This window comes from Pongo abelii, chromosome 16 (assembly GCF_028885655.2).
Source record: "Pongo abelii isolate AG06213 chromosome 16, NHGRI_mPonAbe1-v2.0_pri, whole genome shotgun sequence".
Lineage (NCBI taxonomy): Eukaryota > Metazoa > Chordata > Mammalia > Primates > Hominidae > Pongo > Pongo abelii.
Window position 1 is genome coordinate 79,152,326 of NC_072001.2, and position 18,715 is coordinate 79,171,040.

At 37.9% G+C, this 18,715-nt stretch overlaps 1 protein-coding gene across 12 annotated transcripts in view; it reads left to right on the forward strand.

Moving 5' to 3' along the window:
- UBE2Q2 (ubiquitin conjugating enzyme E2 Q2) overlaps positions 1 to 18,715 on the forward strand; it is a 58,655-nt gene that overhangs the window by 21,886 nt on the left and 18,054 nt on the right. For 11 of the 12 annotated variants that reach the window (XM_024232681.3, XM_024232683.3, XM_063716245.1 and 8 more), the window contains 5 exons: positions 3,955 to 4,014; positions 7,491 to 7,631; positions 10,250 to 10,334; positions 11,999 to 12,059; positions 13,146 to 13,236. In XM_024232681.3, the coding sequence (XP_024088449.1) occupies positions 3,955 to 4,014; positions 7,491 to 7,631; positions 10,250 to 10,334; positions 11,999 to 12,059; positions 13,146 to 13,236 (438 nt within the window). The remainder of the gene's footprint in view (positions 1 to 3,954; positions 4,015 to 7,490; positions 7,632 to 10,249; positions 10,335 to 11,998; positions 12,060 to 13,145; positions 13,237 to 18,715) is intronic. The other variant, XM_054532955.2, reaches the window with a different exon arrangement.

The following is an 18,715-nucleotide window of genomic DNA, read 5'->3' on the forward strand; positions in this document are numbered from 1 at the left end:
TTTTATTCCATCATTTGTTCACATTGCCATACTATTAAAACTTTTCGTTGTGAGAGATGACATGTATTAAAAATATGTAAAACATAAGCTTAGTGTAACTCATAATTAGAGTGAATACTTGGGAGCCAACACCTAGCCAGCACCCAGGTGAAGAGAAGGAACATTGTTCGCACTACAGAAACCTCCTGCAGCCTTCTTCCTGATCACTGTTCCTCTGTACACTCGTCTTTCCTTAGGTTTCTCTAGTGTTATCACTTATGTATTCATCCTTGAACAATACAGTGTAGTGTTCCTATTGCTGAACTTTTGAAAATCATACTATATGTATTTTTTCATATCTTTGTTGTGCTCAACATTGTGTGTGAAATTTGTTCCTATTGTGTATAGCTATAATTCTTTTGCATTGCTGTATTTATTCCATTGTTTGAATACACCTTACCATTTATCCCCTTGACTGGATACAGACATGTGGGTTGTTTCCAGTGTTGTTAGGAACAGTGAATGCTGCTGTGATCATTCTTGCCTGTATTTCATGGTACCCCTGTGCCAGCATTTCTCTGGGGCAATACTTAGGGGCATGAGGATCAATTTCTTCTTTTACTCAAGAGTTATCTAGGAAAAAAAAAACTTTTTAAAAAGCATTTTCAGGTGGCTTTTCAGTTATTTTTAGTGCATCATGTGGTCAGAGAATATGGCCTGTGACCTTTCAACTGCATTATCAGCAATCGTTTAGACTTCACTATTGGTGTTACTGCTGTCTTTGCTTATTGCTGCTCCTTGTATTATGTGTTCTGCTCCCTGCCCCTCAAGTATATCCTTGAATAATACCTGTTTTTTTTTGGTTTGTTCTTTTTTAAACCTAGAAAGGGTTTGCAGGGATGTGTATGGAGAGTGTTCCTTGAATACTTGCTGTCTGTTGTTTGTTCAACAAATATCTGACTCTGTATAAAGTATTCCACATTGGTGTGGAGAATCTGGAGGTGAACGTACACAGATATGCTTCCTGTCTTGATGGAGCTAGATATAGAATTCTAAGTTCATAATTGTGTCTATTCCCAGTTCTTTATGCTTTTATCTTCTGATACTTGTTACAAATGAAAAGTCTGATGCCTATCTCATTCTTAATTCTTTCTGTGTATTTTATTTTTTCTTTCTGGTAGTTGGTATGATTTTCTCTGTAACTGTAAAGTGTGGGGGTTTTACTTTTCGGTATTACTTTTTTTTTTTTTTTTTGAAACAGGGTCTTGCTCTCTTGCCCAGGCTAGAGTGCAGTGGTGTGATCACAGCTCGCTGCAGTCTCTATCTCGTGGGCACAAGCAGTCCTCCCACCTCAGCCTCTTGAGTAGCTGGGACTACAGGTGTGCACTGCCACCGTGCATGGCTAATTTTTAAAATTTTTTTGTAGAGATGTGTTTTCACCATGTTGCCCAAGCTGGTCTCAAACTCCTGGGCTCAAGTGATCCTCCTGCCTTGGCCTCCCAAAGTGTTACAGGCATGAGCCACTGTGTCCGGCCTTCAGTATTCCTTTGGGGCATTCAGAGCCGCTTAATATTCTAGAGTCTTTCTTTAGCTCAGCAGCACTTGTCTCTTTTGTTTCTTTTTATTCCCCTTCATCCTCTGGATGAATGTTAGATCTCTATATCTTTGATGTCCCTTAACTGTTCTCTTACTTACATCTCTTCTGTTTTCTCCCCCGTCTCCTTTTTTTCTCTGTTCTAAGAAAATGTCACTGTTTTTCTTAATCATAAATGCCTTGTTGGGTCAAGCCCATAGTACTACAACCCTTCTACAAGTGGTTTTTTGGGGGTGGAGGGGATCTTTAGAATTGTGCTTGCATAGTAATCTGTTTTTTATTTTGTGGATGCAGTAACTTCTCAATTACTGCTGAAGATCCCAATTAGGTTTTTAAATTCTATTTATTTCCTTCATTAGTAATGCTTCAGATCATTTGTGTTTGACTTGGCACTTTCAGATTGCTAATTTTCTTCAGCTCTCTGGTGATACATGGTTATCTCTTCATTTATAGATGAGATATACCATTGATCAGTATCCATTGTTGACCTGAGTGTCTTCAGAATTGTCACTCTTTTCTACGGTGGCCTCCCCCTCCTGGTTTGCAGACCTGTGCTCTTCCTATGGCATGAGGGTGGGGAGGTGCTGGCTGGTGAGCTTTCCAGCTCCTGAGCTAAAAGGAAGAGGCGGAGTCTGTTACAAGATTTTGCTGCTGCATTGAGTTATATTAAAAACACTCTTTGTCTTTTCTCTTTGGTTTTGACACTCATAGAGGCCATCAAGATAGGGTTTCTATATAGGAGAGTGATCCTTACCAACTGTAGATGAGACAAGTACAGTAAAGAATGTCTGATTCTTCTGAAAAAAAGTGGTCCCTGCATTATTGGATTGAGTCTGTGACTTTCTCAAGCCCAGCAGTCTGATTCCATCTCCTTTGTATCTTCCAGCATGTCCTTATAGTTTTGGTTCACTAAGGGTATTCTCCTTGTATTTGTTTTTCTGCTACTGCAGCAGACCTACTCTTTTGTTATAAAATTCTGTCATTTCAATGGGGTTTTGAAAAGAGGACCAGGCCACATCTTGAAATGAAATCATCTTAGGATAACTCACTTTTTGTTTTGATTAAATTACTTACCCTTTTTGAGATGGTGGGGGCTCAGCTTTCTCATTTTAAAATGAAGGATGGTAACTCGGCTGATGGTGACAGACCCAGATGCATGTGAGAATCACCTCAGAGAGCTTTTGAAAAACAGATTCTCTGAGTAGGCTTTGAAATTGGCATTTCGAAAATGCTCTTTCAATCATTGATGCAACCAAACTCTTTGGGACTTTTAGGCTAGGTATATAGTCTTTAGATACCCAGAATAGTTTGATTTGGAGTATAACAATTTAGGGAAATGAAAAAAGGGAGAATTACATTTTGGAAGCTGCTTGCTTCCATTTTCCATTAGTTTTTAGAAGACAATGTCTAAAGAGATGCAGATTTAAAGGAAATACAAGTTAATTCTGCATGGGTATGTTTACATGGAATTCTCCAACTGACTAATCCAGAAGAGTTCTAATACCCTCTGTGATCGTGGGTTTGTTTTTCTTGAGAATTATTCCATCAGAGTACCTCATAACAGATGCTTAGATACTGCCGAGACCTTTGTTGGTCTTACTTGATCTCTGGATCCTGGTTTCTTGATCTTTTACATATTCTGTGTTCTAACCTGAACTGGCCTTCATGGTTAAAGATGCATGTATAAACAGTGTCCCGGCCAGGAAGCTTACTTTTTGAACTTTGCCGAAAATGGACATGAAAGGCCTTCCTAAAACCCCATCAAATTCATTTCTGAACTTGATAAATTGTAAATTGTGTAAATTGGTAAGTTGTGTCTTGTAGAGAAGTATTTTGTAGTAAAATGTTTTTAAAAAGAAAATTTGCTTTTTAGTGAGGTGGTAATCATTTCATAATTCTTAGTTTTGTGAAATGTCTATTATCAGTGACACATCTGACCTTTCAAAATGTAAGGCAATTGAATTTATGTAATGATTCAGGCTTTCCAAAGTTAAAAAGGGAGCTATTTTAAGAATTGGGAGATTTTATTTTAAATAAGCCATTGATCTTATGCACATAGCCATATAAGTAAAATGTTTTCTTATTTTAAATTAGATTATGTTTTAACATTTTTTTCTGTTTTGCTTTATATTTGATTGCTTTTCTTTATTCCTAAGGCATCCATTAAGTTGAATTGTTCAAAATTGTTTCATTTTTAAAAGCTGATAACTTATTTGTTAGTCAAAGCTGGATTTAAAGATAAACATTTTAATTTTAATAAACTGTCTGGTAGTGGGACTCCAGTGACAGATGGTTGAGAGTTTGTGGCACCAGTCTTCTAATGTACTCAGCCTGTGCATATTTGTTCTGTGTAGCCCTGGCAGATTCTTTCTCTGTTTCAGAATGGGACAACAGAAGAAGTGACTTCAGAAGAAGACGAAGAAGAAGAAGAGATGGCTGAAGTAGGTATTTTATATAAAAGAAGAGTTCATAAATGTCTTCATTTTTGAACATTTGAGTAATTCTCAAATCTTTTTTATAGACTACTATTAATGTGGAATAATTGAAAGCACATTGTGTTTGGAATGGAATATAATTCCCCAACTCTGGCTTTACCTCTAACTAATGATATGCCTTTGAGCAAATTTATCTGAATTCTTTGGATTTGATTTCCTGGAAAACAAAAGCTTTTAACATTTAGCACTAAAATTATATTTATGTTTAATACTAATCAGTATCAGTACTTAATCTGTATTTGGTTATTTTTAGGAAGAGGAACTACTAAGTTTAAAAAATTTTATGTTTGCATAAAAGGAGAATTTGAGAACATTTTAGGGACTACTTGCCAGAAGTAGTGAAACTGTCTCTTGTTGAAAAATCATCAAAGAATTTTGTCTTAATCTGGTTTACACTATTTTAACAGAATACTGGAGACTGGGTAATTTATAAAGAACAGACATTTATTTTCTCACTGTTCTGAAGGCTGGGAAGTCCAAGATCAAGATACCAACATTTGGTGTCTGAGGACCTTCTTGTTGCATCCTCACATGGTAGAAGGCAGAAGGGCAGGAGAGCAAGCTAGTCCATTGTGTGAAGCCTCATTTGTAAGGGCCTTAATCCCATTAAGGAGGAGGGAGCCCTCTTGGCTTAATCACCTCTTAAAGGTCCTACCTCTTAATATCATCACATTGGCAACACCTGCATTTTGGAGGGAGCACATTTAAATCATAGCAAATTTAGTAGAGCACATTCCAAAGACATTGAGCTTAGGCCAGTTGTCAGTCATGGATATAATTTTAGATGTTTTCAAGCTCTGAAGCTTTGCATTTAAATTCAAACTTCAGAACAAAGATCTTTGTCTCTGCGTTGACCAAATAGAGGATATGTGAATTCCATGGTCTTGATTTAAAAAAAAATTTTTTTTCTGTTTTGGGTCTTATAATTAGTATATGCTTTTGTTTTCTTGATTTGGAAATTTTTAATCTAAAATATACTTTTAGAATGCTTCAGAACTAAAGAAGCAGTGTTGTAGGCTTGTTTTGTTTTTTTGAGACAGGGTCTCACTGTGGCACAGGCTGGAATGCAGTAGTGTGATCATGGCTCACTGCAACCTCGAACTCCTGGACTCAAGCAATCCTCCCACTTCAGCCCTCTGAGTAGCTGGGACTACAGGCGTGTGCCCCATGCCCAGCTTTTTAAAAAATTTTTTGTAGAGATTGGGTCTTGCTCTTTTGTCCAGGCTCATCTCGTGAACTCCTGACCTCAAGTGATCCACCACTGGCCTCCCAAAGTGCTGGGATTATAGACATGCGCCACTGTGCCTGGCTGTAGGCTTGTTTTATGAGTCTGGGAGTAAAATACTCTTAAAACTGTCAAGTTAGAATGAGAGTTTAATATTTTTATGCAGTTTAGCTTAGGCGGAATAAACTGCATGAAAACATTAAACCTTTTCTGTGGGTCCAGTTTACCATGAAGCAGCCATTGTACTAAAGTTCATGAACTTTTTCTTTTTCCCCTCACAAGATAATAAACAAGGGGCTGCAATATGGAGGGAAACCTGGAAAGGTAGGAGACTGGACTTTGGAGATGTCAGATTAGGACAGGTGGAAAGAAGATATTCTAGGCTGCTAAAATAATATGGGAACAGGCTCAGAACAACCTTGGACATAGTGTGTTTGAGTTCATTGGATACTTTTCTTTTGAGGAGGGTTGATGTGTGGAAGTCATGAAAAAACAAGATTGGCTAGAAAAGGCAGATGGTTAAAAGTCTTGAATTCGAGACAGGTGTGTTTCTGTTTGGTGTGATTATTGATAGGAAGGCCTTAAGCAGGGAATAGTGTGCTGAGGATATTGTTTTAGATAATGTTGAATTCTGTTTGGGATGTGCTGATTAGTACTCAGAGAAGGAAGTTTTGTGGATGGGAACGTGACTGAGGTTGAAGGTATAGGAGGAAATACAGGCTAAAGGCATTTGTGAGAATTGTGAGGAAAACAATGTAGGATGGAAGATCGGGGCTGAAAGGTGCACACAGGGAGAAGGGAGCTCAATGAAGTATGGAGTCATGGGCAGAGTTTGAGTGAGAACAGAACGTTATAGGGCTTGAAGAGATGGCATTCAAAAAGGAGGCCGGGGAGGTGAAGGCTGCAGTGAGCCGAGATCTTGTCACTATACTCCAGCCGGGGCAACAGAGCGAGACTCCATCTCAGAAAATAAAAAAATAAAGCCAAAAAGGAGGCCTATTGAATGGATAGAAGGTAGTCATTAACCTGGTCTAGAAATCAGTGAATTAACCTGGTCTAGAAATCAGTGAATTAGCCTGCTCCGGGGGGAAAAAAAAAGTCGAGATGAGTATAAACTACTCCTTTAGAGATTTTGGCAATTGAAGTAGAGAAATAAAGTAATTGCAAAAAGTTAGGATTTAAATTCTGCATAGATTTATATATGTATAAGAACAGATAATATGGGAAAGGAGGGAGCAGAATGATGTGAATAAAGATATTGGTCTAGGGGTATTCAAATTCTTTTTTTTCTTTACCTTTTTTTTTTTTTTTTTTTTTTTTTTTTTAAGAGAGAGAGTCTTGCTCTGTCACCCAGGCTGGAGTACAGTGGCATGATCATAGCTCAGTGCAGCCTCAAACTCCTGGGCCCACATGATCTTCCTATCTCAGCCTCCTGAGGACCTGAGATAAAATTCTTTTTCTAACTTTTTTTCTAGTTATAAACGTCAATAGATGCTTACTACATAAAACTTGGAAATTAGGGGAAAGCATTAAATGTCTCCAGAGATAACTAAAATTAACTGAAATTAACATTTCAATGTAAGTTCTTCTGGTCTTTCTTTTTCTGTGCTTATTTCATCGTAACTGAAATTCTTTCTATTCTTTTTTGTATTTTTCATTTTAAAGTTTTTCGTTACAGGAGAGATTATGCCGTGTTAGTATTTCAGTGGCCTCTTGATATTTTGCTATTTTTGCACATGCAGATTTTGTGTTTGTTTTTGTGGCTGCAAGGTTGAAATAGGTATCCTTATGCCTAAATTAGTGTTTATAGTTTAAACTAGTTTCTTAGAATACAATTCTAGAAGCTGAGTTTCTGGAACAAACTAGGAACACTTAAGGTTCTTGACACCTGCTGCTAAACTGTTTTAAAGGTTCCTCTTAATAGGAGATTTAGAAGATGGCTTATTTGGTAATAGTTATGATTTTGTAAAGCTTTTAAATCTGCTTTACCCAGAGTCTAGATTTTAAATAAAATACAGGATATAAAAGGTGGGAGCCTCTTGAATGGAATGTGGGGGCTTTTTCTCTCTCCCCATACGATAGATATATTTTGTTTCTTGTTCCTTATTGAGTCAAGAATAATTTAACGTTATTTTGGCATAAGAAACTGCTGAAGAAAAATAGGTTGAATAAGCTAACATTTTTCTTCTCTTTGCAGGATATAGAAGACTTAGATCACTATGAGATGAAGGAAGAAGAGCCTATTAGTGGGAAAAAGTCAGAGGATGAAGGAATTGAAAAAGAAAATTTGGCAATATTAGAGAAAATTAGGAAGACTCAAAGGCAAGACCATTTAAATGTAAGTGTGTGTAGATATCTAGAACCTGGACTTTTGTGGTTAAATAATTATAGTTAATACCAGGCAATTCATTAACATGCTCATCTCAGCTGCCCTCCTCCTCCATTCCTGCCTTAGTGGTGGATTCAGTCGTATGTGTTTTAAAACAGAGTCTTGCTCTGTCGCCTAGGCTAGAGTGCAGTGGCACAATCATAGTTCAGTGTAGTAGCCTTGATCTCTCAGGCTCCAGTAATCCTGCTGCCTCAGCCTCCCAAGTAGCTTGGACTATAGGCACATGCCACCATGCCAGGCTAGTTTTTTTTTATTTTTAGTAGAGATGAGGACTCTGTGTTGTCCAGGCTGGTCTTGAACACCTGAGTTCAAGTGATCCTCCCATCTCGGCCTCCCAAAGTACTGGGATTACAGGCATGAGCCACCGTGCCTAGCCTTAGTCATATGTTTTGTTGCTGTAGGTGATGTTTCTTATCTATGGATAGCCACTTTTTACCCTGTTCATCTGCTCTTCACATCCTGGAACCACCTGCTGATCCCTGTATATGCCCCTTTCTGGCCTGTTTATGCTGTTTTCTCTGCTTACCTTCCTCCCATGGGATCTGTATATTCAAATTCATCCTCTCCTACAAAATACAATTCAAGTTCTTTCTCCTTTGTGAAGCTGACTTTGGTCTGTCCTGTTCTGACCCAACCAAAAGTAATTTTTCTCTTTTGACTTAACATCCTTTTTTTTTTTTTTTTTTTTGGATGAAGTTATGCTCTGTCTCCCGGGCTGGAGTGTAGTGGCATGATCTCAGCTCACTGCAGCTTCCACCTCCCAGGTGCAAGCAATTCTCCTGCCTCACCCTCCCGTGCAGCTGGGATTACAGGTGTACACCACTACACCTGGCTAATTTTTGTATTTTTAGTAGAGACAGGGTTTCACCATGTTGGCCAGGCTGGTCTTGAACTCCCGACTTAAAGTGATCCACCTGCCTTGGCCTCCCAAAGTGCTGGGATTACAGGTGTGAGCCACCGTGTCCGGCCACAACTTAATATCTCTTTTACGTGAAGCAGCAGGATGTGAAAAGAACACTGAGTTTGGTGACCAACACATCTTTTATGGTTTCACTTTCCTCAGCTCTAAAATATGGCTTGACAGTACATACCTTTTGGATGATTGCTATCAAAAATAAATGAAAATGATGTGTATATATATATAAAATGCTCACAGTAGGGAAACATGAAATGATTGTCTGAACACTTACTACTTCCTGCCTTGTGTTAGAGCTATTGACCAACTCCATGAAATCTGAGTAGCAGTCACTTTGTCTTGGGCACAGGTTCCCCAAAACAGGGAATGAATTGTTAGGTAAGTAGATGCCGAATGTTGAAAACAGGTAGATTACTCTCCCTCTTTCAGTCTTGTTTATATATTAATCTAATTTATAATTTTTAGTAGAGCAAAGAAATTTAGTCAAGTGCCCGTATCTTGATTACTTAAAAAACAAAGTTTGTCATTTGAATTAATGATAACTGTACTTTATGTCTTGTGATCGATTCCAGTTTGAGTTATAGTCAAAACAACTATAAATTATTGAACACTTTTGCATGACGGATACTATGCCAAGTACTTTATACTTCATATATCTTCACATTTAGTCTTCATAGCCACCGTGTGAAATAGGTACGCTTCATATTTTAGAGATAGGAAAAACTTCTCATATTTTGTAGATATGAAATGAGCTAGGAAACTTGATTTTTCCCCCCTTCAAAGTATAGTGCAATGTTTAAAATCTTTAATTTCACGCGACCAAAAAATAGTTCCGTTTGTGTTTAGTCTTATAAGATATTGATGTGTTTTCATCTTCAGAGATGAAACCACACTGAAAAACTGAAACCAGTCGCATGTAGGCACATGTTTCTCAGTGTCTTAATGTGCGAACTAGACCATCTATGTAATATTCTTGCTTGTAGTCTTATGAATGGAACTCTATTTTAGTTAATAATGTGTCACCTTGAGTGTCTTCTAGTATTTTCAAAAATTGCTGGGGTTTGGAATAGACTCATACTGAATTCTTTGCTATTGTGGAATCCATGGTGGTCTGGACATGTTGGCTAGACTTTTTCACATGAGAAGAAATAGGAAATGAACCAGACTTTGTGCCCAGTTTTAATATCCTCTTGAAACTTCATAATGCTTCATTTAATTGGACTTTTTTTACTTCTTAAAATGTTGAGGTTGGGCACAGTGGCTCATGCCTGTAATCCCAGCACTTTGGGAGGCTGAGGCGGGCAGACCACGAGGTCAAGAGATTGAGACCATCCTGGCCAACATGGTGAAATCCCGTCTCTACCAAAAAAAAAAAAAAAATACAAAAATTAGCTGGGCGTGGTGATGTGCACCCGTAGTCTCAGCTACTTGGGAGGGTGAGGCAGGAGAATCTCTTGAGCCGGGAGGCGGAGGTTGCAGTGAACTGAGATCGTGCCACTGCACTCCATCCTGGGTGACAACAGGGCGAGACTCCATCTCCAAAAAAAAAGTTGAGTGGTGATCCATTTTTGCTGTAATCTTTTAGATCAGGTTGAAATATCTTAAATCTTAGCTCATCAGACCCTGGTAAACAGTGGCTTTTGTGTTTCAGGGTGCAGTGTCTGGGTCAGTGCAAGCTTCAGATAGACTTATGAAAGAGCTCAGGGACATATACAGATCACAGAGTTATAAAACAGGTAAGGATCTCTGGATCCCTGCTCTCCTTATGGCTCTTCTGCTCTTTTCTATTGTCAGATTATAAATGTCATTTCTTAAAACTGGACAGAAGTGGAAATGTTTACTAGCTTTATTTCAGGAATGTGAAACTCAAATGCAATCAAGTTCCAAAAGATGTAGGAGTAAAATAGGATGAGTTTACTCGTTTTTTGGATTTTTAAAAAATGTTTTTATAGGTCCGTTGGAATTTTGTCCTCTTCTTTATAAACAGTGAACTCTTACATGATTTTTATCTTCTGGGGAAAGCATGAGCAATATTGCTTGGAAAGTAAATAAGAGTAATACATTTCATTTTACAGAGAGTAATTGCCACGTTGATTTTTATGATTCCCCCACCCCCATTTTTGAAAGCAAGATAATCATCTCTTATTGTAGAGATAGTTATATTATTACCTTTAAAATATATAGGTTTTTAAAGTTTTCATTTCATTGTTTGACTTGAGTATTCTTACGCAGTATGACTTGAATATTATGGAACCTCTCTAACTAGAGGTAAAATTCTCATATTGTTACAGATTCTAATAGTATTAAATAATGAGCCAAACTTTAATTTGAAAAGATGGCATTGGTTGGGTGCGGTGGCTCACACTTGTAATCCCTGCACTTTGCAAGGCCAGGGTGGTCAGCTCACCTGAGGTCAAGAGTTCGAGACCAGTCTGGCCAACATGGCAAGCGAAGCCCCATTTCTACTAAAAATAAAAAATTAGCCGGGTGTGGTGGCGCGCGCCTGGTGATCCCAGCTACTCAGTAGTCTGAGGCAGGAGAATCGCTTGAACCCAGGAGGCAGAGGCTGCAGTGAGCCAAGATTGCACCACCGCACTCCAGCCTGGGCAGCAAGAGTGAGACTCTGTCAAAAAGAAAAAAGAGCATTATGACCGATTCAGGAATTCTTAGTGTGAGCAAATCAAAATCAATTAGAACTTGCTTAAAAAATAAAAACAAGGAAAAATCCTTGCTGTGTAGCATGCAGGATAAGCCAAACTTGTTTCTGAGTTGTTAGCATTGTGGGTGTCCTTACAGTTTTTTGTGTAAGAAGTCTAAAAGTTTATCTGTAGAAACCTAATAAAGTACAAACATTTGAATACTGGTTTTATTTTTAAATGTTAAGTAATCATTCGTTTCAGCATTGTTTATATAGAAAAAAAAAACAGATATTGGGTGGAATTTGTTAAAGCATATCCATAAAATAAACTACCACAAAGTCATTAAAAAGATTGTGAATAGATTTATGTATACTAACTTGGAAAGATGTCCCTGAAAGTTGAAGAGAGATTATAAAACAACATACGTAGAAGGAGTCCATCTTTGTAGAAATGTATGTTCATGGAAGAAAAGTCTTAAGTACATATGATTTTGCATAATCTTTTTTTTTTTTTCAGTCAGACTAAACGGTAAGCAGTTTTTCAGCTCATTAAAGAATCTTCTCAATTGATGGTTGTAATTATCTGTTAAGGGCATAAGATACTTAGCTGCAGTAGTGTAATATTTACTATATAGCTTAGTTGTTCCATGTTTTAAGAGCAAAATTTCTAGCTTTCGTTTGCTATTTAGTGTATATGTTTATACCATAGTAATAGTTATATGATCAAATGAAGAGTAGCTAACATGCTCTATATCTTAACAGGGATTTATTCAGTGGAACTCATAAATGACAGTTTATATGACTGGCATGTTAAACTGCAGAAGTAAGTGGCTTTTTAATGCTAACCCACTCTTTGCAATGGTAGACTATCACAATGGAAGTTATTTTCCTTCCAACTGGATACCTTTATACTATGGCTTTTACTTAGAACTTTAGACTTTGTTTCTATAGAAATAGTTCTTAGATTGTTTATAAATGAGCTGTTGCTGAGGCTTAATAAGAAAGTGAGAAAGAGGAAGGACAAAAAGAGGGACCAGCTGCGGGATAAAGTGTTTTATGGAGTTAGAGCAGGGGAACTTAGAAACAAAAGTGTATTTAATAACTTCATGAGACCGTGATAACCAGTTTATATTTGAAATATATACAGCACTTTGGGAGACTGAGGTGAGAGGATCTCTTGAGCCCAGGAGTTTGAGACCAGCCTGGGCAACATAGCAAGACTTCATCTCTACAAAAAAAAAAAAAAAAAAAAATTAGCCAGGCATGGTGGAGTACACCTGTAGTCCCAGCTACTGGGGGTGGTGGGAGGCTGAGGCAGGAAGATCTTGCACTCCAGACATTAAGGCTGCAGTGAGTCATGATCCTATCACTATATTCCAGCCTGGGCAACAGAATGAGGCACCCTGTCTCTTTAAAAAAAAAAAAAAAAAAAAAAGTTGGGGGGAGGTGGGGTTCAAATTGGACCTGTATATATAGGACAGTTGTAGACAAATACAGGTTTTTTTGGTGATTTAACTTTTCATAGTTCTGACCATGGCAAGCTTTTCTCCTTGAACCGTTTGGCTAATAATAAAAGTTTATTATGCTTTCCTAAACTTTTTTTGAGTTCTTGAGAAAATTATATACATGTGACTATTTTCCTTTAGAATGACTGGAAACTCTGAACTCCCTTACTAGATTAGATTTAGAGTATTATGGTCTCTTTTGGACATTTATTCCCAAGGCGCTGGAACCTATAGTGACCTCTTTTTCCTGGTGATACAGAGCAGCTTTAGACCTTCTCTTTCTGGAACTTGCCCTAGGTGCTCTATTTTAGCTGTCAGACTAGTTCATTCTTGAATTTAGTTAAAAAAAAAAAAAAATCTCTCTAACTTTTTATTTGAACTTTTTTTTGTTTTGTAATTCTTAGGGTTGACCCTGATAGTCCTTTGCACAGTGATCTTCAGATCTTAAAAGAAAAAGAAGGCATAGAATATATTTTGCTTAACTTCTCTTTTAAGGTAAGAAAATAGTTACAGGACCCCATATACTTCCAGTGGGGGGGCGTATATTTGTACAAGTGCTTTGGAAAACAATTTGGTAAAGTAGAAGATACTCATACCCTGTGATTCAGGAATCTCGTAGACATATTCTCCGTTAAGACATGAGTACTTAGGCGTACCAGGAGACACAGGAATGTTCAGAGCAGCTATTATCGTTTATAATAGCCCCAAATAGAAAACCCAAGTGTTCATTCCAATAAAATGGAGAATTGTGGTGTTTATAAAATGGTTTACAGCTATGTGGGACAAGATGGGTGGATCTTAAACACAGTTGTAAAAGAGACTGGACTCCGAAACCTGTTTTGTACAATTCCCTTTATATAGAGTTCAAAAATAGGTAAAACTAATGTTGGTTAGGGCATGCATTCTTAGTGGAGGCAATATCACCTGCAGTGTAGTGAAAACTGATCTTTAGAGTGAAAACAATCTTAGCTATTAAAATGGTCTGCTGCCCTCCAAAGGGCCACAGAACATAAACAGATATACAATATATCTGTGGTGTTAAAATTCCATGGAGCAGGGGGGTAAAATTAGGAAGAAAACTTCTAAAAAGGCTTCTTAGGGGGGGCAAAAATGAAAACTGAGAAACACTTATTTATGGATTCATACGTGAGCAGTAAAACTGCCCAAAGAGGAAAACTGTCCAAGAACAAAGAGGTGATTACATACAGGTTAGGGTAAGGAGTCCGTCTAGGTGGGAGGTAGGGAGGTGTGAACTGAAAGGTACATCTGTGCAGGCTTCTTGGATACTGGCTGGAATATATTTCTGGGCCAGGTTGATGGTTACATGGGCACATAATTTACAATAGCTTCTTAAGGTATATATATTTTATGTACTTTTCTGAATTTATGTGTTATGTTTAATAAGGTTGTTTGTTTGTTTGTTTGTTTTGAGACAGAGTCTTGCTCTGTTGCCCAGGCTGGAGTTCAGTGGCACAGTTTTGGCTCACTGCAACCTCCGCCTCCTAGGTTCAAGTGATTCTCCTGCCTCAGCCTCCTGAGTAGCTGGGATTACAGGTGCATGTCACCACGCCTGGCTAATTTTTTTATTTTTAGTAGAGATGGGGTTTCACCATGTTTGCCAGGCTGGTCTTGAATTCCTAACCTCAGGTGATCCGCCTGCCTTGGCCTCCCAAAGTGCTGGGATTATAGGCGTGAGCCACCACACCTGGCCTAATAAAATATTTTAAAGATGCTAAAAATAATGGTTAAAGAATAGCAATGGAATCTAGAAAAAATGTTAATTTTTTTTTTTTTTTTTGGAGACAGTCTTGCTCTGTCACCCAGGCTGGAGTGCAGTGGCCCAGGCTGGCGTGTGGTGGCGCAATCTTGGCTCACTGCAACCTCTGCCTCCCGGGTTTAAGCAGTTCTCTGCCTCAGCCCCCTGAGTAGTTGGGATTATAGGCATGTACCACCATGTCCGCATAATGTTTGTATTTTTAGTAGAGATGGGGTTTCACCATCTTGGCCAGGCTGGTCTTGAACTCCTGACCTCATGGTACACTTGCCTTGGCCCCCCAAAGTGCTGGGATTACAGGCGTGACTTAATATAGATCTGGATAAGATGTAATGGTTTAAAATCTGTGGATATATGAGATATTTTGATGGAAAAAGCAATACTTCCTTTGTACTTACAAAAAGGATAGTAATTTTCTAAAAGCTTCTTACATACCTTTTTTATGTGTGTGTTTTTGCTTGGGGATATATCTTATGATTGAACTTTCTTGAAGTGACCCAAATGTCAGTATTATCTCTCACTTTTGTTATCGTAGAAACTGTTGTGGTTGTCAACTGGGTTGTCTTCCTAAAATATGAGTCTGGTATATATTGACTGAAGCTGCTAATGGCTACATTTTTACTAATTCATATGGAGGAACGAATAAAGCACCCAGGCCAAAAACAAAAAACAAAACACACAAAAAAGGAAGGTGTCTTTCTTTTTAAAAAATTAAATTATATGTCCTTATGCCTAACACCAAACTTAAGAAATAGGAACTTTTTTTTTTTTTTTTTTAAGTCAATCCCTGTAGCCCGTGGTGTGCCCCTCCCTTGTCACTTCCTCTTTGGGAGGTATCTTTACGGGAATATGAAATATTGGCCAGGAAACTGGAGGATTTGTGACTATAGGTAGTGTTTTCATTATTATTTCCTGCTCTAGGTAGAACTTCAGGGAGGGGACGATCTGGGAGGTAAATGGCTGAATTTCTATTGGATTTGTGTTTTCTGGACCATGGCTCCTGATACCAGAAAGTAGGGCCTTTTCTGGGGTTGGAGTATTTCTTAAGAGGCCTAGGAAGAATGTGATTGCCTTGAGCTAACTGACCTTATGAAGAGGACCTTAAACTGAATTGCCAAGTTGTTAGTATCAGGATTCACAGACTTTGGAGGATAGCAGGTATGACTCAGAAAGATTTGCAGGAAAGAGCCAGAACAGTATATATTTATGGCCTCTGATGTCCCCGGTGACAACTTGAATAATAAGAAAAATGGAACTTGAGATAAAGCATAACACAAAGATGGGAGTTGGGGCAGGAGGGAATGTGACCTTGTCAGCAACTTGGTAACTTGCTATGCTTTTAAGGAAGTCACTTTTTGGTGTTTCAGGCAGCATCTGAATTACTGAATTGAATTCTGAGCTAGTACTTTAAGAAGCGTCTATTTAGATAAACTTAGGTTCATTTAGAGAATAATAGCCAGGATTGGGAAAAGATTGTATCCGTGTCCTAGGATAGCTGGTGAAATTGTGGATTTGGAGAGGAGAACATGAGGGTTGATGTTATCTTGTCTTCAACTATTTGAAGGACTGTGTATATGGAAGCATTAGTTTTTATTTGCTTTTGGTGAACGCAGGGCATAAAACCAGTAAGTCAAATTACAAAGAGGTGATTTTCAACTCAATGTGAGGAAGCGATTTGTAACTATTTAGAGCCATTTGGTGATGTAGTCTTTAAAAAATAGAATGTTCCTCTTCCTTAAGAATAACTCAGATGGTTAAGATGTTAAGATCTCAGGTAACTTTCTGAGATCCTTATAGAGTCTGAGAGTCTGTTTCTAAGTTAATATATACTGAGGTAACTGAAACTTCATTTTAACAGTCATCCTCAACCTTTTTTTTCCTCCCTGAGGAACTTTTTATTTCTGTGAAATCTGGATTCCTGAGTTCCAGGGCATAGACTTGATGGAATAGAGCCCCCAGATTTTGATGTGGAAGAGTTATTCTGAACTGTTTAAAATGAATTAAATCATACATAATGAAGAGGTTTTGTAGTCACTCATTAGGGATTCACATGTTTAAAGATCTAAGTAATAGGAGGTTAAATGAAATTGTACTTTACCAAGCTTTACATCAACCTCTATACCTTTCATTATGTCTGTTAAATATAGATGAAAGGTGAGCTACTTTATTTGAAAGTAGATTATAATAACTGTTGTTAAGTTGGTATCTTGTGTCATTAAGTTGGTATCTTGTGGATAATCTTACATTTCTATTGCAAGTTAGAAAATGGTTTCTTCTTATCCCTCATTTTATATCATCTTCCTCTCTTCATATATTTTTATCAAGTCTGGTGATCCTTGTCTTTTAATTGGACCCATTCATTATTGCTGATACTTGGGTCTGAATCTCCATCTTACAGATTCATTCCTATTTGTCCTTGCTTCACACTCCTTTTCATCTTTCTTTTGGATTTTTTGATTACTCTAGTTTCCTACCTCTGTCAGCGTGGTAGTTCTTATTCTTCTTTACTACCCTACAGTTACAATATGTCTTTGACTTGTCAAAGTCTAATATAAACTTGTAAATTTATATTTTTTCCTTTTCCTTGTCAATACAAGGACCTTAGAACACTGAGTTCATGTCCTCCCTGCCATATATGTGCTGCTGTCGTCATGCATTTTAGTTCTATACTTAATCTAAAACCCTACACATAATTATATAATTAGTCAGTATCCACTTAGATCACATGCATATTTGCTCTTTTTTATGGTCTTTATTCTCCACATTTTCATTGAGGATCCTCTTTCTCATGTCTGAAAATAACCTTTAATATTTCCTTTAGTGTGAGTCTGAAGACAAAAAAATACCTTTATTTTTCTTTATTTTTTATTTTTGAGACCGAGTTTCGCTCTTGTTGCCCAGGCTGGAGTACAGTTGGTGTAATCTCGACTCACCACAAGCTCTACCTCCCGGGTTCAAGCGATTCTCCTTCCTCAGCCTTCCTGAGTAGCTGGGATTACAGGCATGTACCACCACGCCCAGCTAATTTTGTATTTTTAGTAGAGATGGGGTTTCTCCATGTTGGTCAGGCTGGTCTCGAACTGCCGAACTCAGATGATCCGCCCGCCTCGGCCTCCCAAAGTGCTGGGATTACAGACGTGAGCCACCATGCCCGGCCTTTATTTCATTTTTGAAGAGTATTTTCATGAGTGTAAGTTTCTAGGTTGGCAGTTTCTTTCAGTGCCTCGAAGATATCATTCTCTTATCCTAGCTTCCATTGTTTCTCTTGAAGTATTCATGGTGGTTAAATCTTGTGAAGTCTTTGATCAGATTTGGAAAATTCTCAGCAACCATATCTTCAGGTATTGGTTCTGTCCCATTCTTTTTTTTCTTCCAGGACTCTAAGTATGTCATAAACTTTTCAATATATTATCTTTTTTATTTTCTGCATTTTCTACCATTTTGTCTTTCTGACTTATTTTCCAGTTTACTGAATTTCTCTTCTGCTAAGTTACTGCTGCGGTTAAACTTATCCATTAAGCTGCTAATTTCAGCTGTTGTATTTCTAAATTTCAGAATTTCCATATGGTTCATTTTTATAATTTGCATTTCTCTGCCAGGCTTTCAGTCTTGTCTTTTCTTTCCTTGCTTATGTTCAACAGAGTTAACTCTATTATCTTGACCCCTTGTGGTTATGTGTCTATTATTTGCTTCTCTTGTTTTCTATTATTTCATCTTTTAAGTCTCATGTGGCTTATTTTTAGTGATAGACGTTATATATGAAAAATTGTAGAACTAATTTGAAGCCTTGGATGATAATCTTCTCCAGAGAGGATTTACATTTGCTCCTGCCAGGGGCTTGGAAATTAGCAACCCAGGATTGCCTCATCCAATCAGGGATTGAGATGATTAAAGCTGGCCGTCATTACCTGTCAGGGCAATTTGCAGTTTGTTCTTCAGGGTCCCAACCTAAGGAGTCGGAGACTTAGCAGGGCCTGTCCTCGGTGGACGCTGAGCTCCAGTATTTATCTCCCTGTGAGCTCTGTGAGTCTGTGAGTTCTAGCTCAGCTTGTGAACCTCTTCTTTTTCTCTTCTGTAATTGGAAGAAAACCCAAGGGGGAAAAAAAGATCCTGCTCTCTGGTGTTCGCTTTTCTTAGCCCTGAAATTATTATGTTTTGTTCACCTTTCTAGTTCTCAGTCAGAAGATTGATCTAAGTTAC